Raw genomic sequence first — 22,373 nt, 5'->3', positions numbered from 1 at the left:
TCTCCAGGATCGCGCCCTGGGCCAAAGGCAGGCGCCAAACCGCTGCGCCACCCAGGGATCCCTGCCATATATTTTTAAAATCACTTTTCCAGGGTAACTGTTTTCATCCAAGGACTGATTTCCTCCACTTTCATTATTTTTTATAGTGAAATGCTCTGTCTCAAGTTAGTTATGGAGTTGTTACCAGCAAACATGGCCACACAGATCCAGTTCAAGTTATAAGTATCAGTGTAATACTTAGTTTCCATTATAAATAATATATGTATAAAACAAACAGGGCTGCCATTATTTATATACTGCACAAAAGACACAAAAATTAATACAAATTATTTTTCATAAAAATACAATTTCTACTCAATTTAGGAGATTTCCAAACTCTGAGGACATTAAATAAATACTTAAAAAACCAGGCAGTCTCCTTTGTTACAGAATGCCAGTCAGGAGAGATCTGAAAGAGATTCTTTATTGGTAGCCATATACAGTTGATTATACCATCTCTGTGTTTTCTTGCTATTTAAGAAAAAAATATAGAACCTGGACATTAAAACATCATCAATGCAATAATCACTACAGACTGTCACTGGATCTTTTAAAATTTTGTTAAAAATTACCAAAGTCATGATGAATACAATTATTGCAGCTACATCATTTGAAAAAGTAATATAAATTATGCTGCTAAAGACAAAAAACACATTGAAACACATAAACATCACAATGTGACACAGCAAGAACTCATAACTATTTAATATGAAAAATTAAATTTAAAAAATTATGTTAGAGAACTTGAGGAGTTTTTCACTTTAGCAAAAACAATCTATATATCTCCAACTTCTATGATACAGTATAGAATAAAATACTTTTAAAAGATATGACATTCAAATGCTTCATTTACACAAATAATATTGCCAATACTAATAAAAGTGATGCCCTTAAACACAAACTGCTCTGCTAATTGTGATTTTTAAAATGTTTTCTTTACTTCATTTACATTTTAGTTAGCAGTTAGCATTACATATTAATCAGTTCTGTGTTGACAAATAGAGAAGATCCTAGTCAAAATACTGTTGCTCAAAAGTAATGTACATAATATTGCTTGAAACTAACAACCATATAAAAGTGGTAATCATTTATCTAAACATTGATTATGAAAGACAAATGGCATATATTTGGGCAGGGTGTTGAGTTCATGATGGTTTATGATAAAAGTACTTTTACCGAAGCTAACATGATATATAGGTTTCTATGTCAGTTACTACAGTCTCTTAAAGTTATAAAAATATTATATAAAATACCACAGGCTTTAGAGGATATAACTTCATGTGGTTCTGATACTAGCAGCTGAAAAGTATTTATAATTTAAAAATAAATAAACTATAGAGGTAAACCAGTTACAAAACAGCAGAGGACTGCAATAGTCACAGAGTGAAAAGAATTGCTTAATTACACAATAGCTAACAAAATGGTGAAGCAGTTGGATCAAAAGTTTTAAAAACCTCCTTCAGAGATTTGTCATCTGGTTCTCTATTGGGATCACTTTCTAGGGTGGGGCTCATCTGTCCTGGCTGCCGGGACTGCCTTGGATCACTGTACTGGGGTCTAATTAAGCCTGTTAATGCCTGAATAGGAAGACTGTGCACTGCTGGGACCTGAACCACACCAGAACTCCTGAGAATATCTGCCTGTGGGTCAGCCAGCCCATCCACAGTGGCTTCCACATTTGCACTGGTTTTCTGTGGCAGGACTGCTTCTCCAGGAGAAGGGTCATTTTTGTCACTACTTTTTAAACTACTTTTTTTCTGGTTCTCTGCATTTTCTGTTGCTAGCTCTGATGTAGATGATGAACCATGCTCCCTAGGGTCATACAAACTAATGCCACTAAGAACTGAACTTGGAGTTCCCAGGGGAAGGCCAGCTGAAGAGGAGAGTTTAGGGGCATATGGAGGCAAAGCCCCTGGCCCAGAACTGCTAGTCACTGCCCCTGTGGGCTGTGATGAAGCAGGGTTTGACCTGGCTAAATGAGGGGTGCCCTTTAATGTATGTGAGTCCTTCATAACCGCTGGGTGAGACTCTGTACTGTGCAGTCTATGAAGTCTGGGATCAAAATTTTTTTGCAGCCTAGGATCTCCTAATTTACTTCCTGAACTATGTAAGTCTCCAAATTGTTCTAGGTAGCCTTCTCTGTTTGTTGTATTCACTTTGGCTTTGGCTGCTGATTTCGAATCAACGGGCACTGTGTTTTGATGAAGATCACTTTTTGTATTCCATAACCTATTGAGCCTCTGGTCAGCTATAAGAGGGGGCAGAGGTAAATTGATTGAAGATACTGGGTCAGGTTTAGGTAAAGGGACTGGAAGTAAGTCTTCTGGAGCCCACACGATGTGTTTTGCAAAGTTGGGTTTGGTTAGGATAATATCCATTTTAATGTGACTGAACTGCCTTAGCTGTGACCTTGGATCCTGGAGCATTATGCCAGGGGAAGAATCCAAAGGTATTAAGAAAGCTTTCTCTCTCAATTCTCTTTCTGTATCTTCATCATCGTCATCTCCTCTTTTGTGTTTGACAGGGCCAGCATTTGCATGATGTGAATCAAACTTTGTTCCACCAACAGAAGATCCTACATGACTGCTTCCATTCCCTCTTAGTCTCCTGGGATCCCATGCAAGTCTGAGATCCAATGGGGTAGACTCAGAAGATTTTCTCATGTCTTGCCTTGGGATAGTCCTAAGTCTAGGGTCAACAACTTGGTTTCCCTTGCTTTTCTCTTTAGCAAGTCTTGGATCGGTAGGAGTGCTGAGTTCTGTGGAAGGCTGTTGCTGACTCCTTAAAGTTTCTGTTTGTTTCTGTAATGTTTTCAGTATTGACTTCACACTGCTTCCTTCTTCCTCTTCACTACTGGAATACCAGTTAACAGTATCATCTAAATGCAGACAAAAACTTATTGTAAAGAATGAAGCATTTATATTTGACCTTAATTAAGATAATTTTTTAAAACACATACTATTTCTGGAATAAGTATAATATAACTTCAAGAAAATGCATCATAGAAATGCCAGAGTTTCAAACCTGGAACAAAATTAGGTCTGTAATCACAACGATCAATTTAGTCATCATACTCTAAAAGAAAGAGGTGTGATGTTAGAATATGTGTTACTCCTTCCAGTCAGGGAGAAGTCAGGACTGCTCATATGGACTGGCCAAAAGGGAACTCAGAGTGTGTGTGCTATGACAGAGTTGGAGAAGAAGAAAAAGTACTCTTAGAAAAGAATACTAAAATGTTTTGGGCCTCTCTAATTCAAGTAATACTTAAGCTTCATAGCTCTGGATTTATCACGATAACAAGGGTGAACTATTTTTCAAAAATCTTGAAAGAAAACAAAAACACTAATAGTACTGGTTAAGGAAGCAATGACAACTGAGCGAATGAAGGATGACATAGAGATTTTTCATTTATAGCTTATTATATTTTTAGATGTTTGACATATGTGAATATATTATCTACTTAAATGTTTAAAAGTAAAAATAACAAAACTAATATCCTGAAACTTATATGCCTTAACTCTATGGGAACACTTTGGGCCTTATCCTAAAGTCTTTTTAACCCTAGTATGTTAGACAGTCTGCTAAGAAGCTTAGCTAACAGAGGCGTTCTCTATAGTAGGAAAGAAGGGATTACAAAATGCTGATACAGGAGGTAGTCTTCTTCCTTTCCATTAAAACATACACACATCAATTCTGAATTGGTAACACACATGTACACACATACAGCATATACATAAATATCTTAGAATATCTTGGATATTGTACATATTTTCATTTTACCTTATCTCACTGCTAACAATTTTCTACTACACGGTACTTTGGTGTTACATATTTAAGTTAGAACAGAGTGAGAATACAGGCATTGGTATTTAGGGCGGAATTGTGGTTTATAACCATATAGGTTATATATCACAATGGAAAAAAGTTTTGTTTTATTTTTAAAGGTTTTATTTTTAAGTAATCTCTCCACCCAACATAGGGCTTGAATTCACAACCCCAAGATCAGGAATCTCATGCTCCACTGACTCAGCCAGCAAGGCACCCCAACACAATGGAAAAATGTTTCACTCATATTTCAGTGTCAGAAAAAACTACTTCTAGACACTAGATATCTATTCCTTCTCTCTCTGACCTCAAGAAGACCAAAGCTGAACTACTGATTCACTTTTACCTGTTGCCATTATTTCAAATATTTCTGCATAGCAATTTCACTCCTCAAAGAATTTGTTACATGATCCAAATAGGTAAGATGATTCAAATCTGACCCACATAAGGAAAATGCTATTTTAACTTTCATTATCAATATATTTCATAAGCAATCTTAAATCCTTTTTGGAATGAGAATAAATATAGAACAGAAGGAATGCAAACCAGTAGAGCTAGGCCAATTGAAAAGAGGTATTAGATAAGAAATGACAGTTAACAGCTTTTTATCAAAGGACAGATACAATTTAAAAGGGCACTAAAATTTATAAAAATGAACACAGACACACAAAACCCCTAGCTGTTCACTACTAGGTATCGACCCCAAAGATAAAAATGTAGTGATCTGAAGGGGCACCTCCACCCCAATGTTTATAGCAGCAAGGTCCACAATAGTGAAATATGGAAAGAGCCCAGATGTTTATCAGCAAGTGAATGAATAAAGAAGATGTGGTGTGTGTGTGTGTGTGTATGTAATGGACTATTACTCAGCCGCCAAAAAGAATGAAATCTCACTATTTGCAATGACATGGATAGAACTAGAGGCTATTATGCTAAGTGAAACAAGTTAATCAGAGAAAGACAAATGATTTCACTCATATGTGGAATTTAAGAAACAAAACAGAGGAGTTTAGGGGAAGGGAGGGAAAAATAAAACAAGATGAAATCAGAGAGGGAGACAAATATTAGAGACTCTTAATCATAGGAAACAAACTGAGAGTCACTGGAGGGGAGGGAGGTGGGGGGATGGGGTAACTGGGTGAGAGGCATTAAGGAGGGCATGTGTTGTAATGAGCACTGGAGTATTTTTTTTTAATTTTTATTTATTTATGATAGTCACACACACCGAGAGAGAGAGAGAGAGAGAGAGAGAGGCAGAGACATAGGCAGAGGGAGAAGCAGGCTCCATGCACCGGGAGCCCGACGTGGGATTCGATCCTGGGTCTCCAGGATTGTGCCCTGGGCCAAAGGCAGGCGCTAAACCACTGCGCCACCCAGGGATCCCGAGCACTGGAGTATTATATACAACTGATGAATCACTAAACTCTACCTCTGAAACTAATAATATACCATATGTTAATTAATTGAATTAAAAAAATTTTTTAAAACCCAGCTGTTCAAGATTTTTTCTGGATACAAAGATAAAGCATTCATAAAACATTATCAATTATATTTCTTTAGTATAAAATTTTATATCCAGAAAAATTACAATTTTCTTGTTTATGAAAATAAACAAGATATATTTTTATAAAATCTTTGTAAGATTTTATAAAAAGATTATCATTAAAATAGTTCTTTTCTTAAAATTAAGCTCTTTAAGGAGCAAATATAAATTATACAGGAAATTATTAGGAATCCCTCATTTCCCTGTGATGTTAAATGAAGAGTTAGTGCTACCTTCTTTGAAAAGGTAACATAATATTTATATAATAGCTTGTAGCTACCTAATGTTATCTGGTTTTACATATTTGCAAATTTTATGCTTAAGAAGTGGGCAAACACACACCTGGCTGGCTTAGTTGGTGGAGCATGAGACTCTTAGTCTCAGGGTTGTGGGTTCGAGTCCCACATTGGCCATGCAATTTACTTAGTAAAAAGAAAAAAAATATATATATATAAAAGAGTGGGCAAACATATCAATTTCATAATTTATCAGAAGAACTGGATGCATTAAGCTTTCTTTCCTTAACTGAATTAACTAACTGCTGTATACTTATCAATATCAAAAACACTAAGGTAAACTTGGTATCTCTACATCTTTTATATTAAAAATAATATTCCTGCATAATATGTAGTAGAACCTTAAGTGTACAGCCTATGCCCATAAAGACTTCTCTAATAACTGAATCATTTTAAACTTGGGGTAGAAGTAAAAATTCCTGAAATGGAAGATATCCAGTTCCTAATCTATTTCTTTCTTCCAGAAGGGCTTCAACCAGGCCTCACACTGTAGCTTCAGATCTACTCACTGCTTCTGGTCAAACTCTCTGCAATTAATTACTAAAGCATTAATAGCACTGGAAACCACAATCAATTTGAAGCAGACAGGAGCTACAAGGTATATTAGAAATAGAACAGATAGTTCAGAGGAACTCATTTTTCAAATTTTAACCTATTCAAGACAAATTCAGGAACTGCATAATCCAAGGTAAAATGCTACCATAACACCTGACATACCTTCTTCCTTGCTTGGTGCCCTGTGAGGCTGGGTGCTGCTTGGTTCATCTTCCTCTTGGTACTTCTGAGTAAGTCTGACAAAAAGAGCTCGATGCACTGCTGGGGGGAGACCTGGTGCAGGCAGGGGGCCATGGCCTGTCATGTTGGTGCTACCGTTAGATCCACTCCCACAGTTAGGGGAGTCTTGAACAATGGGAGGCTGATGCTGGGCAAAGTCAACATGCCACATCCCATCTATACACAGAAAGACAGACACTGATTTAGCACAGAACTCCACTAGAGAGTACTATGGTCAGTTATAAGAAATAGAAGCTCTAATAATTACTACATTTGATTACCAAGTTATTATGTGATTGTAAACTTTTTTTTTAAAGATTTTATTTATTTTAGAAAGAGAGCGAGCGAGCATGGTGGGGGGGGTAGCCAGAGGGGGAGAGAGAAGGACAAGCAGACTCCATGTTGGGTGTAGAGCTGGATGCAGGGCTCCATCTTATGACCCCGAGATCAGGAACTGAGCTGAAACTCAGATGCTTAACCAACTGAGACACCCAGGCACCCCGACTGTAAATATTTTTTTAAAGCTGTCTAAAGTTCTGGTGTAACAAATGCTGGTTAAATGTAAAATATATTTTATGGTTTCAATTTCATTAAATTTTACTTAGCTTTATTAAAAACATACATTATGTTTTTAATGAAAAATAGAGAACTCCAAAGATTTTAAATTAAAAATGAGTTATTGAAAAGGTACACTTACCATCAGAGTTATTGGGAGGCTGAAAATTATGTACAGCATGCTGTGAATAGTAATTATCATAAAATTCAGCTGGGTTTTGTAGGGATTCGTAATTGGTGCTGAGCTGCATTTCACCAGTACTTTGCAGGTACGATGAACCTGGAGAACAGTGATTCTCTCTAGCTACTTTCATCATGTGTTCTGGAAAGCAATGGTAAGTACCACTCATACTTGGTGGTGTCAAAGGTGTATCTGGTTGAACAAGTGCTCCAGTTTGACCGTGAGGACCTAAAATTCCAGGTGGAGCAGGCGGCAAAGGTGGGCTGTGTGGCACTGCTACACATGGATGATGTCCGGGAGAGCCTGGGTGCATCACAGGACTATTGTGTCCCTGAGACATATTAGGTCCAGGACCTGGACTTGATCCAGAACTATAGATATGTTGAGGATGTGGGCTGCTTTCCTGAAATTGTGGTCCTGGTGGTGAGGCACTGTTATAAAATGCTGGTGGCCTATAGGCAGAAAGAATAATATTTCTTAGTTCAAAGAAAAGAGGCAAACAAGAATGATCTATTTTTAAATATGTATTGGTTGTGTTTTCTGTATTAGAATGTGTTTTTAAGAAGCAATTTTTTCCACATTATCTCTAAATGAAAACACCAATATATGCATCTTGCCTTCATTTTAGCCTAGTCTCAATTGACGCTCACTATCAGCTGTTCTAAAGCTTACAGATACTTTGAAAAATACAGAAAAGTACAAAGATAAATAAGAATCACTTTTAATCCCACCACCCAAAAATAAATTTTTTGATTAGTTCTCTCCTAGACTTTTTCTAGGTATACACAGACCTTTCTTTTAATATAACAACATTAGAATTATACTATATAAACATACAACTTTTCAATTTCTAATTGAGTACTGCTGGTATATAAAAATAACTTTAGGTTTTGATTGTTGTTCTTTCTGGACATCTTACTAATTTAATTACTATTTCTAATAGTTTTGTCAGTTGATTCCTTTGGGTTTACTGAGGCAATCTGCCCAAATAATAAGCTGCCTCTCCATTTCTAATCTTTATATCTTTCTCTTTTTGCATTGGCTAAGGTCTGATCTACAGTATTAGCCAAACAGGGGACGTGCCTGTCTTCTTGACCTTAACAGAAATAATTTTAATGGTTCACATTAACTGTGACGTTTCCTGTAGATCTGCTGTTCCTCACTTGCTGGGATCTCATTACTTCCCTGAGTGTTCAGGGTTAAAATAATTGACAGTGGGAATTAAGGCCCAGGTGCACAGACCCTGGGTTATGGGCAGCAGGACTAGAATGGTTAGTTTGAAAATGCAAATCTGGATCGATCCAGCTTATCCAAAGGCTTTCCTCTAATAGCCCAAGGAAATATTTCTCTAAAAGAACCAAATATTCTGGAGACATGCTAATGCCACTATCTGAAGATGTTATCAATGTCAATGTAGCTTCATAACAAACAATTTGGGAGAAATACCAACTCCATCCCCTAGCAGTGTCCTTCAGGATTATTACGTGGAAGAGGTTTCTGAAGCTGTTAAGGATTCCATAGAGAAAAGCACTGATGGCAAGGAGCAGAGACAAAGAGGAAGCAGGAAGAGCAATCAGGGTAAATGCCAGGTATCTGCTATCTCTACCTAAGTTTAATTATGTGATTAATATGGAATACAAGTTAGTTTCTTAATAAGAATTAATATGAACTTTTAGGGGAAAAAATGATGCTATCTTTGAAAATTGTAACTTACTTCTTCCCAATCTTATGTGCTAAATCCACAGTAGGTTTTACAACTATTTCAAAAAGAGATGGGATTTTCTTAAAATCATCAGAGAGATCTGTCTGAAAATCGTCTTCAGGATCAGAAAAGGGAAAATGCTCTGGTGGGGTTGGCAGAAGACCAACTCCTGGAGGTGGTTTGGGAAGAGGAGTTATGCCCCGTTTTCTAAGTTCTTCTAATTCTCGTTCATCTTCATTTATGGCTTCTTCTTCAGTGTTCAACACCTAAAAATAATCGGCAAAGATTACTATTCCAAAACAAGCTTTCTTCCTTACATTTAAAAACTGTGAAGACTTCAATAAACTAGTTTTGTTATTAGAAAAGTGTCATTTTAAAGTTAAAATGGATCAGAGAGAGCTAACTCATTTTAGACAGAGAATGAGGTTCAAAGTGGTAAAGATATTTCTCAAAGTACATTAGCTTTTTAATGGCAGAACAAGGATAAGAATAAAAGATTAATTCTTATTCCAATATTTCTGCTTTTCTAACATGCTACATTAACAGACTAAAACATAAAACAACAAATCCTTGATTTCTCAAGAGATTTCATGTTTTTATGAAATATGATTTGTAAAACATGATTCAAGTCATATGAATCTGCAGTGGGACCTAACAAATAATTGATGTACAAAAATATTACTCACTTTGTCCAAAAGTTTCTTTGTTTCTTTAGTCAGATCATCATGTGAAAATTTACAGTTGTCTCCTTGGTAACATTTTGCTCCACTATGATAGAACTTACACGGAAATTCATGTAAATAAAAATATTAAGGAACAGACGAAATGAAATAAAATTCTAGTATTTTTAAACTCCAAAACATAACTGTGCTGAGTCAATAAGACTGTATTACTATATATTGTACTGAATATATTTTTTAAGATTTCTATTTTATTTATTTGACAGAGAGCACTAGTGGGGGTTAACAGCAGAGGGTGAGGAAGAAACAAGCCTGATGCGGAGCTCAAATCTGGGACTCTGGGATCATGGTCTGAGCCAAAGGAAGTGCTTAACTGACTGAGCCACCCAGGTGCTCCTGTACTGAATTTTTTACAATCATGTCAGATTAATTTCATTTTTAAGATTAAATATTTTAATTATGCAGCAAAATATTCAAAAATTTAATATTACTATATAAAGCTAGAAAACATTTCATTTTTTTTTAAGATTTTATTTATTTATTCATGAGAGACACAGAGAGAGAGAGAGAGAGAGAGAGGCAGAGACACAGACAGAGGAGAAGCAGGCTTCATGTAGGAAGCCTGATGTGGGACTCGATCCCAGGACTCCAGGATCACGCCCTGGGCCGAAGGCAGGCGCCAAACCACTGAGCCACCCAGGGATCCCCTCTAGAAAACATTTTAAAGAAAAAAATATTTATAATTGTTATAGCAAATACTATAGTATCTTAATTATGTAAGTCCTGTTATTTTCCACAATAAAAACTGTATACAAAGCAAATAAATTTTGCAACAAGAGGGGCAGCCCAGGTGGCTCAGAGGTTTAGTGCCGCCTTCAGCCCAGGCTTGATCCTGGAGACCCAGGAGACCCAGGATCAAGTCCCGCTTTGGACTCCCTGCATGGACCCTGCTTCTGTCTCTGCCTCTCTCTCTCTCTCTCTCTCTGTGTCTCTCATGAATAAATAAATAAAATCTTAAGAAAAAAAATTGTAGCAAGAGCTTATACCTATGAAGGAAACAAAAGGGCTCAATACGTCATGTTAAAGTCAAATATCCCAACATGGAAACTATAAGCTAATCTACCTCATGATTTTGGAAACACACTTTAAACTTCTCAAGAAAATATTAAATGCAGGAGTTTATTGAAAAATATGCCGTTTTCAGGTGGTTTATGTTCAGGGAATTCCTGAGAGGCTTTAGGAAATTTATCACTGTAATCAGTACATTGACAAGACCATGAGAGAAAAATTGTATGACCATAGCAGATGTAAAAGGCAACTGATAAAATTCAAAAATCCTTCTTTGATTAAAACAAAATAAAATAAAAAACTCTTACTAAAATAAAGAACAGTTACTTAACTTGATTTAAAACAAAAATCTATCTTAAAACTATAGTCACAAGAGGCACCTGGTTGGCTCAGTCCATGGAGTATAGGACTCCTGATCTCAAGGTTCTATTTTTGAGCTCCACATTGGATGTAGAGATTATTTAAAAATAAAATCATAAAAAGAAAAAAAAACTATAGTCACAAGCCAAAGCAAAAGGGTGCTATCATTAAAACATGTATTATGTCTATCATAATCACTATTATTTAACATTGTTTTAGAAGTGTAGCCAATACAATGAAAATTAATTAGTACAAATATGATAAGAATTATTATTATTTACAGATGGCAGGACTATGAGGAAATCATAATAGGCTGAAAGCTTTTAGTTCAATAAGGTATTTGGTTTCTAAAAGGCCAAATCTTTTTTTTTTAATTTTATTCATGAGAGACACAGAGAGAGAGAGAGGCAGAGACACAGGCAGAGGGAGAAGCAGGCTCCACACAGGGAGCCCGATGCAGAACTCGATCCCAGGACTCCAGGATCACGCCCTGGGCTGAAGGCAGGTGTTAAACCGCTGAGCCACCCACGGATCCCCTAAAAGGCCAAATCTTAAAAAAAAAGGATTTATTTTTCTTGAATAAATAAGAATTACTTGCCCATATCAAACATACTAAACGGGAACAAACAGCACAATGTGCAATTTAAGCAGCAGGGGGTCTGCTTAAATATTTTTCTCTCTCTTCTTCTGCCCCATCCCCTACTTGCGTGCATGCTCTCTCAAATAAATAAATACATCTTTAAAAACTACAACCTTCATACCTATAGCTAGATTACGTTTTTGTAGAATATTATGTGTAAAAATATATACATATATATATTCAGCCACACATACATATCTTATGCATGGAAAAAAATCTTAAAGACTTTACACCATATTGTTAGCATGGTTATCCCTGAAGAGTGAGATCACTTAGGATTAAAAAAAAAAGTCTATTTGAAAATTATCAAACATATTCCAAAGTAGAGAGAATAAAAAAATGAGCTCCCTCCTGATTGCCATGTAGGTTCAACAATTTTCATCATTTGGAATTCTGTAAGATCTCTCTCACTCTTATACTCTCTTCACAACTCTTTCCCCAAACACTGGAGTATGTAAAACATACCATACTCCAAGTACATTTCATCTGAAAATATTTCTAAATTTATTTCAAACAAATAAGGAGTATTTTTCTTAATCACTACCTTACCATCAACCTGGAAAAATTAATGCATTAACTTCACCTAATACCCCACCAATATGCAAATTTTCCAGATTATTTCCAAAAAATGTATTTTTTTTTAAGATTTTATTTATTTATTTATTCATGAGAGACACAGACAGAGAGGCAGAGACACAGGCAGAGGGAGAAGCAGGCTCCATGCAGGGAGCCTGACCAATGTGGGACTTGATCCTGGGACTCCAGGATCAGGCCCTGGGCTGAAGGCGGCACCAAACCACTGAGCCACCCGGGCTGCCCCCAAAATTTATTTTTATAGTTGGTTTATTCACATGAGGATCCAAACATGATCTACAAATTCGATCCAGTTAATATATCTCCCACATTTCCTTTATTGATATCTAGAAGTCTGATTTTTATACGATTTGTTAATTTTAATATTTGTCATACATAAATGGTGTTTAAATACTCCCTACTGGGATCCCTGGGTGGCTCAGTGGTTGAGCATCTGCCTTTGGCTCAGGGCGTGATCCTGGAGTCCCAGGATTGAGTCCCACATCAGACTCCCTGCACGAAGCCTGCTTCTTCTCCCTCTACTTATATTTCTGCCTTTCTGTGTCTCTTGTGAATAAATAAATAAAATCTTTAAAAAATACTCCTTATTGCAACATATTAGGAAGCATTTAGTGTATAGTGGGTTTTTTAGTGATAGATTTTTTAAAAGATCTTATTTATTTATTCATGAGAGGCAGAGACATAGACAGAGGGAGAAGCAGGCTCCTTTCCTCACAGGGAGCCTGATGCGGGACTTGATCCTGGAACCCCGGGATCACACCCTGAGCCAAAGACCGATGCTCAACTGCTGAGCCACTCAGGCATCCTGATTTTTTAGTGATATTAAGACTAAGCAATTGGCCCTGATGTTGTCAGCCCAATCTATCAATCATAAAGTTGCTCGCCAACATGTCAGATAACGAGTTGAGTAGCCATCAATAATCACTGCCTGGATCCAATCGGAATTTGCAAAATGGTAGGACTGCTGAGTCAAAGGGTGAATTCATGTGGAATTTTGCAGACACTGCCAAGCTCCCATTTATAAGGGTGAACAATTTTGCATTCCCACCACATGCTGAGTGTTATCTGAGTGTTATCTTATTTTTTCACAGCCTTGCTAACAAACCTTGCTATCACTTTTTGTTTTCATTTTTGCAAATCTGATAGCTGCAAATGATACCTCGACATACATTATATTGCATTCTTCTTATTATGAACAGGATTAAGCATCTCTTTATACGTTTTGGGAACATTTGCATTTCTCTTCCTGTGAATTATCTGCATCTTGTCCATTTTTCTTCTCAATATTTAGAAATTTATACATTAAAGCTGTTACCTCTCTGTAAGTGATAAAAGTTGCAAATAATTTTTCTCATTACTTATCTTTTTTTTCTATTACTTATCTTTAACTTTACGTATGTCGTATTTTTCTCATGCAAGTTTCCGATCTTTTCCTTTATTGTTTCTAGATTTTTTAAAAAATATTTCATTTATTTATTCGTGAGAGACACAGAGAAAGAGGCACAGACATAAGCAGAGGGAGAAGCAGGTTCCCCACAGGGAGCCCAATGCGAGACTCAGTCCCAGGATCCCGGGACCACGACCTGAGCCAAAGGCAAATACTCAACCACTGAACCACCCAGATACCCTGCTTCTGGATTTTTTAAGTTAGACTTGGGAAGGTTTTCTGTTCTTCTGAATTATGAAGGAATCCATTCATGCAATCCTCTGATTTGTATGGTTTCATTTTTTATATTTAGATCTATGATAAAAAAGGATTTTTCACTTACTCTTTTTACATTATTGTTAGAACTGGACAAGACTACTTTAAAATTTAGGTGGAAGAGAAACATGAGGATCTATGAAATATCAGTGTTGGCAAGGCAGAAATAATCACAGTAAAGCAACGCAGACATAAAGGCAAATAGATCCATGGGGCCCAAAAGAAAGTCCAAAACAAAAACATACATATAAACACTTCATCTATGATGAAGATGGAGTTTCAAATCCATGAGGAAAGGCTCCATTAGTCATAAATGGTACTGAGTAAGCAGCAACATAATGGGGGGGGCAGTTAACATGGAAAGATGCATGATTTTATATATAGATATAGATATAAAATTATATATAATGAAAAATCAATTTGGGTAGAGACAGGAGTTATAACTTAAATGTATAGATTCCTATAGAGTAAAGTAGGGAAGAAGGACGCCTGGGTGGCTCAGTGGTTGAGCATCTGCCTTTGGCTCAGGTAGTGATCCTGGGGTCCTGGGATGGAGTCCCACATCGGGCTTCCCGTGGGGAGCCTGCTTCTCCCTCTGCCTGTAACTCTGCTTCTCTTTGTGTGGCTCTCATAATAAATAAATAAGATCTTTAAAAAAAAAAAAAAAGAAAAGTAGGGAAGAATATACTATGCTTGTCACTGGGTGGTAAGGTTTGATGAGACTGGTTTTATAATTTTCAACAATGATAATTTATTACTTATGTTCATAAGTAAAACAATTAAGTCACAGAATAAATATTTTGCCAACTATATTTTCAGGAAGACAGTTGCTTGAAATACTTATAATCTGAGTATATTAAATATAAACTACCTTTATTTCATAGATTTTGTTTTCCAAAGGAAAGTTTATTTTATTTCCGTAAAGAATAAAACTCAGTTTGCCCTTTTGAAGCACAAAGGCTAACTATACTTGGTTTATGTAACATGCTATTTTAATTTAAAACCAAAGTAGATTTTCTAGGTTGCACTTAGGATTTTTTTAAAACCTCAGTAATGTTTTATAACTTCAATATTTTCATTAACATATTTTTTAAGGCTATGTATTTTTTTTAAGATTTATTTATTTATGATAGACATAGAGAGAGAGAGAGAGGCAGAGACCCAGAAGGCGGGAGAAGCAGGCTCCATGCTGGGAGCCCGACGTGGGACTCGATCCCGGGACTCGATCCCGGGACTCCAGGATCACGCCCTGGGCCAAAAGCAGGCGCTAAACCGCTGAGCCACCCAGGGATCCCCTGTTAACATATTTTTAACAAAGGATATTATGCATATAAATGCAGTTCTCTCCTTTGGTACAATATCCTTGTAAATAAAATTTGCAGATCTCTTTTCTCTTCTCCAACTCTGCATCATGATCAAATTTACACTGATCTCCCTGTCACAAAAAAGAAAGAAAGAGGAAAAAAAAAAACAATTAAATTTTCTCTTTGGTGTTTCATGGAGAACTATGGCCATATCTTCAGTCTACAAATAAAAATAATGATCTAATAAACATTCAAACAATCCCTGGGAATTCTTGCCCAAGACAGTGGATGTGGCTATGTGTAGAGGCAACATAGTTAAGCATGACCTCAGAGGTGACTGTCTGGGTTCTGCCAGCACTCACTATTTCTAGCTGAGCTACTGTGGGCACTTATTTAACCTCTTGGTTTGGCCATGTTTAAAATGGGGATTATAACAGTTACTACTTCATAGGTTGCTATAAAGATTAAAACACTTAATATTAGTTATCTACTTTGAACAGTACTTGCTACACAGTCGTATTATGTGTTTGTTAAATAAAATCTGAGATCAACAAATTATATTACTGTCCCAGAATATAATTAAATGAGCTCTGATGTGCAGCATTTTCCATAGATCACTTTGAAAAACCAGCTTTATTATTACAACTATACAAGAAATGAAAAAAACTAACCACCCCCCCAAAAAGAGTTTACATTTTAAAGATTATTTCAGAAATTAAAATGATTTATGATACTCATAAAAACTTACCTTAATACATCTTCCTTCCAAAAAGTATTTACAGATTTGTTTTCCTTTGTGTTCCACTGTGTGCTGATTAATGAATTCCTGAGTCATAACCTTCCATTTTTTTCCTGGTTTACTATACTGTAAGGAAGAAAAATTCATTTGAATACAACATTTGAAATATTAAATAGGTACTAAAATGGATAGTCAAATGCATTGGGAAAACAATACAAATTACTATGTAAAAACAAAAAAACAAAAACAAAAAAAAAAATTACTATGTAAAGTGGTCAGGAGTAGGCATTCAGATGCTGGGGTATGCTTCTAATACACTGCTTATTGCTACTAATGGTTGCAAAGAACCCTGTTTCTATTTTAATGAAGATATACAACTATGTTTTAAAAATAAAATTATGAAAAGCTTGAAAATTAATAATACTCTGTTGGCAAAGGTATGTTAAATGTGCATTCTTGTGTATTGTTGATAGCAATGTTATAGAAGATTTATAATATCCATATTGTTTGACACAAAATTTGTACTTTTCAGGAGTATTCTGAAGAAATTATCAGGGAGGCATAATACATTTGTTCACAAAAATAACTATCACAGAATTACTTACATGATAAAACAACAAACAGATAGACACATAGAAATACTCTACACAGGGCAGCCCGGGTGGCTCAGTGGTTTAGTGCTGCCTGATCCTGGAGACCCGGTATCGAGTCCCACATCAGGTTCCTTGAATGGAGCCTGCTTCTCTCTCTCTCTCTCTCTCTGTGTGTTTCTCATGAATAAATAAAAAAAAATCTTAAAAAAAAAAGAAATACTCTACACATTCCAAATAAAGAGACCAGTCAAATACACTGTGATGCAGATCAGTGGTAGATTATTATGTAATCATTACAAACTGATGAGATAGACAATTTAAGGACATAAGAAAATGTTCACAATACTTTACTAACTGGAAAACTGACCTGAATTTTATAATAACAGAGATAAAAAGACTAGAAGAATATACCCACACATCTAGGAGTATATGTTTCTAGATGGATCTCTAAAAAATTAGACACATTGCATGTGTGGTTACTCTGTACTTCCTTTAGGAAAAAAAAAAAAAGAGGGAGGATGTATTTCCTTTAACTTTTAAAAAATAACAAAAAGAAGTATATGGTAGGAAATCCCACAGCCCTATCTGTTTCCCTTACTTTCTCCTTCAATCCCTATTTGACTTTTGCTATGAGTACAAGAAGACTGAGTAACAAGAATATGATGCTTAGCCATGTAAGGACTTAAATTCATGAGCTCTATAAAACAGTACTGTTTTTCAAAACACCTGGTATGTACCATGCTTTGTATATAGTAGGAGTTCAAGAGCTCTTTACTCTTCTTTAAAAAAAAAAAAAGACTTTATTTATTTACTCATGACAGACACAGAGAGAGAGAGAGGCAGAGACAAGGCAGAGGGAGAAGCAGGCTCCATGCAGGGAGCCCAACACAGGACTCGATCCCTGGTCCCCAGGATCACACCCTGGGCTGAAGGCGGCACTAAACCACTGAGCCACCCAGGCTGCCCACTCCTTATTCTTCTAATTTGATTTGTTTCCCTTTCTCTCAATTTGCTAGGAGATGTAGAAAAAAACACAACGTACTGAAAATAGGAAGCTGCCTCACAGCAAACTCTTGAGGCAAAGATGGCTAGACATGGCTAGACTTAAAGTCTGATCCTCAGTGCGAGAGTTTGAAATATATGTTTTACTCTAAGAATTTTGAAAAAAAAAGTACAAAAATAACAAGAAAACAGATAATCCTATAGGTTCTTTTTAAAAATATAAGTATACCCAAATTGCCCCAGGAAAACACAATGAAACGCTTATACTACTCTGATAGGATCATTTAAAATGTCTTATATTAACATAAATTTGACTCACAAACATTTTCTATTTCCAGGCCTATTTAGAAAAGTAGATATAAATGACCAGCTCACATTATGCCTTCTGTACAAAGAATGGTGGCTATAATAAAATAGGAAACCAAGGAGAATGCATTATACAAAATCAATAAGCCAACTTGAAGAATATAACTGAAATTAGAAAGTAAAATATTAGGTAATCACCAAAAAAACCTCCAAAACCACCCTGAAAAATAACCAAGTTGTACCTATATTTCATCAACTCACTCTACATTACTTTCTAATGATGTGCCTCATTGTTTTAATAGAAGATAGAGGTTCTTCTGTTTTGTTTTTTTAGCTTAGCTTAGTTTAAATGAGTAGAAAGTATATCAGTAACCATACCATGAATAACCTAATTATAATCAAGATAATCTAGAAAATCTAAAGCAACGTTAAAAATAAAATTTTAGGATAAAATACAGTGCTTAGAAGATCTGATCTTTTATGTACGAGCCTACAGAAGCAACATGAATGCCCTCTACCCTTAAGATCTCTTGTTAAGAGAAGAAGTCATTTAGTTCATCACCCTTACTGGACAAATGTGAAAAGTGAAGATTAGAGAAATAAATGTCTTGCCAAGGGTCATACGATGAGTTAGCAGTCAGGATACAAAGAATTGTTTGCATTGTATCATGCTATCTCTAAGAAAACACAATTCAAGAAAGGAGGAGGAAAAAAAAAGAAAGAGGAAGAGAAAGGAAAGATGGAGAGAAGAAATATAAACTATCTACTTGGTTATATTAAAATGTATTTACTCTAGAAGATACATTATACTGACATCAGGAACAAGAGCGTAAAGATTTTTTAAATATATAAGGAAGAGGAAATGAAAAGATTTACCAGCAAAAATAATATGTATTTATAGAAAATGTAACAGCTATTATAAAGACAAAAAAAAAACAAGGAGTTTTATGGCAAACAGAATAAATAAATCCTTCAAATATATCAAGAATTTGTTCTATTTGCTTGTTCTATAACCATCCTTGAATTTTCAAGACAGTTCATGGACATGCAGGTATCTGTGAATTTATCTGGCTTTTGGAATATCTCACACTCCCCTGGAAAGGATGGAAACTGATCTGTGGTGGCCAGTCTAGCATGTTCACTCTACCCTGGATAGGTCTCCCCCAGATGACTCCTGAACATAAGCTACTTGCTTGGGCTCTGGCACTCTTCTGGTTGTTTCTGGAATCAAAACAAGAAATCTCTCTTGACAGCCAATAAATTGACACAGTTGATAACATTTTAATCTTAATAAACAAAAGGAAAAATATTCTAAATCTGATGAATGCAAAAGAAATAATTTATTCTGATTTTCTATAACATGATAAAGAATCTTTTAGTTGCAATCCAGATCTGTAAACGTGTTAGTGCTTATAGGGCTCCTGAGAATTATTTTAATACCATACTTTCATTTCACAAATTAAGCAAACTGAGGCTTAGAGACAGTAAATTGTTCAAAGCCACATTTTTTTGGAAGCTAATTTTTTTCCCAAATATAGTGTGTAACTACTGGATATAGGAGAAACCTTACTTTCAGAAAGCATTCATATTAATTTGGTTAGGGAAAGCAGCACATTCTACAGAAGTCTAAGAAGATGGACAGGCAGGTTACAATCACTCAGAAATTCTAAGCTTGTTTCCAAGCTCCCATTCCATGGAACAGTGAGTGGTTCAATGAATATTAATAGATTGGTGTGGGGGAATCCCTGGGTGGTTCAGCAATTTAGCGCCTGCCTTCGCCCAGAGCGTGATCCTGGAGACCCGGGCTCCCTGCATGGAGCCTGCTTATCCCTCTGCCTGTGTCTCTGCCTCTCTCTCTCTCTGTCTCTCATGAATAAATAAATAAAATCTTTAAAAAAATAGATTGTGGGAGTGTGGGGGCAGCTCAGGATCAAGTAAAATCTGAAAACAATGGATTGAACAAAGTAAAATAGGCTTTTTTACACCTAACTTGCAAGAAGCCTTTATACATTAATGTCAACTGAAAATCCCTTTGAGTGGCATGTGCTGGGTTTCACAAATTTATTTGGGCCTGAACTTTTTTTAGGTCATACCCATTAACATCTCCCTAAATAGTATACTGAGGAGTACAACATATTACAAAATCTTTTCCAGTATCTTTAAACCCAGACATCAGAAAACCATTTTCAAATTGCCATATATTGCTATTCTTTTGCTCTTACTCAAGGTTGCAGCTTCTAACAACCTACCCTTGCTCTGTATGATTCAATAAATCTGACTGCAACAGTGGCAGAACACTGGATTTGGACCACTTTAATCCCAAAAGTCGCAACAAGGCTGAAATGTACATGTTCAGAATTCAACATATATTTACTCAATATCTACTATATACAAGACACACGAATTCATCTTTCCAACCATTTATACTGCCTTTTCTTCTCTTTCAAGCTTTCAGTTCTAATAAGTTAATTTACCACTACAGTATCATCTCCCTTTTTATTAGCCATGCTACCATATTGAGCTATTAGCATTTTATTGTCCTTTGCATCTAGAGAAGATCACTTCTAGGAAAGAAAAGCACAACAGAGGACTACTAGAACCACATTCTGACATACCAATTTTATTTTGAGGTGCTTTCAAACACATTAATTTTTTTGAGGTCACCTTACATTTGCATCTCTATTCTAGCATCTTGACTAATTAAAACAATTCTTTTAATTCTTTTTTTTTAGAATCTACTTATACTCATTTGATCTTAGCTAGAAATTTTTCATTTACTAGGAAAGTAGCATTAAAATCACAATGCTTTCTTTGCAGCCAAACAAATTAAACGCTCTCCTCATTATCTATAAAGTCTCAGTACCTCTTGAAAGTCATCCATTCCTGAAAACATATTAGGCCCTTTATTGGTTCTTCCCCCACGGTCTTTGCGTTTGATTTTCTTCGGCAAACCACGTCCACGACCAACATTAAAACTTTTAACCCTCTGTTCAATACCTAAAAGAGTTAAAATGTACTTCAAATATTATAGAAAAAACAACACATCTGTCAATCTATTAGTTTATAGGGAACAGCATATTTTAAATAGTCTATAATATACAGTGCATTCTTTTTCTTCTTCTCTAGATTCAGTGAAAAAAATTAAGTAAATCTTTACATTTTATTTTCTGGGTAGTGTTTCTCTCTCTCTCTCTCTCTTTTAAGGAATGTTAACAATAATAAGGCAGGCAAGGCACAAGAATATACATGGCTACAGAAATCCAAGCTAGTTTTATTCTTTTCAATTTTCCTTTGAATAAGAAAATAACAAGGCTTTCTGTTTTTAAGAGAATGAAATATTATATTCATCCCTAAGGAAGACACTGTAGGTATTAGTGGTTAATTTGACCAAACTGAGCTTCTAGTGATAATTTTGTGTTCATATCACATATATTTCTGAGTAAAATTTATACATCTTTTACTTTCAAAAAACTTGGTATTTAAAAGTATGTAATTATGAAAATTACGTATTAGGTAGGGTAGTAAGTTACAGAATGATTTCTTATTTTACCAATGTCACATTGAACTAATAATACATTTTCTTACATATTAAGTAATCATAAACCAACAAACCAGTAAATAAATATATGAAAAAAATGTTTTACCTCATTCAAAAAAGTCAAAGAAATTAAAAATTTTAAAATAACATACCAATTTTCACTTCAAAGAACAATGTTGGTAGGGACTTGGAGAAATTGGCATTTTCACACACTGGTGGGGTATTATTATAAATTGTTCTATCAACTTTTTGGAAATCAATTTGGTATATGGACCAAAAATCTTCAAATATGTGGCTATATCTTTTGATTAAATTCTGCATTTCAGAGTTTATTCTTCAGAAAAAATATTTGTGAAGATATCCTCTGAAACAGTGTATAAATATGCAGGGTTAATCACCGAATTAAAAAAAACCTGGGTGCAACTTAAATCTCAATTGACTACAATCACACAAACTTAAGAATCAAACAAAATATGGCATATCTATTTAATTGAATAGAATGTTAGCATTAAAAGCTACTCATTAATGTAAGAATGACTGAGATATAGTCCATAGTTTAGGGAAAAAATAAGTTAAACAATATGCATAGTTTTTTGTTAAAAATAATTGTCAGGAAAATTCTGGAAGAATGTACATTAAAAATATTAATAGTAATTATTTCTGGGTGTAGGGATTCAAATTAGTTTTGTTTTATCTTTGATCTTTGTTATATTATTGTATCTATATACAGAAAAATCTTTCTGCATTTGACCATATATTACTTTCACACCTGAGGGGGAAAAATGAATGTCAAAAATAGAAGAATACTCCATTCTTTAACAGAACAAACAGGAAGAGCTTGAAAGGGGAAACCTCAGGTGGGAATGGCTGAGCAAAATCTCTCCATGTTCCCTTATTCCCCAAGTGGAGTGATTCCTGACACCACTATGTCT

The 22,373-nt window shown here is 35.4% G+C and overlaps 1 protein-coding gene across 3 annotated transcripts in view; it reads right to left on the bottom strand.

Moving 5' to 3' along the window:
• Nucleotides 1-447: 447 nt before the first annotated feature.
• Nucleotides 448-22,373, bottom strand: part of ZC3H6 (zinc finger CCCH-type containing 6) — a 67,879-nt gene continuing 45,953 nt past the window's right edge. For all 3 annotated transcript variants that reach the window (XM_038561464.1, XM_038561465.1, XM_038561466.1), the window contains 8 exons: nucleotides 20,767-20,900; nucleotides 16,012-16,128; nucleotides 15,283-15,394; nucleotides 9,602-9,711; nucleotides 8,928-9,181; nucleotides 7,175-7,665; nucleotides 6,421-6,654; nucleotides 448-2,917 (listed from right to left, as the gene is read on the bottom strand). In XM_038561464.1, the coding sequence (XP_038417392.1) occupies nucleotides 1,452-2,917; nucleotides 6,421-6,654; nucleotides 7,175-7,665; nucleotides 8,928-9,181; nucleotides 9,602-9,711; nucleotides 15,283-15,394; nucleotides 16,012-16,128; nucleotides 20,767-20,900 (2,918 nt within the window). In that variant the 3' untranslated portion in view covers nucleotides 448-1,451. The remainder of the gene's footprint in view (nucleotides 2,918-6,420; nucleotides 6,655-7,174; nucleotides 7,666-8,927; nucleotides 9,182-9,601; nucleotides 9,712-15,282; nucleotides 15,395-16,011; nucleotides 16,129-20,766; nucleotides 20,901-22,373) is intronic.

The sequence above is a fragment of the Canis lupus genome, chromosome 17 (genome assembly GCF_011100685.1).
Source record: "Canis lupus familiaris isolate Mischka breed German Shepherd chromosome 17, alternate assembly UU_Cfam_GSD_1.0, whole genome shotgun sequence".
Taxonomy (NCBI): Eukaryota; Metazoa; Chordata; class Mammalia; order Carnivora; family Canidae; genus Canis; species Canis lupus.
Note: the sequence above shows the minus strand (reverse complement) of the source record. Positions and strands in the feature narration are given on the sequence as shown.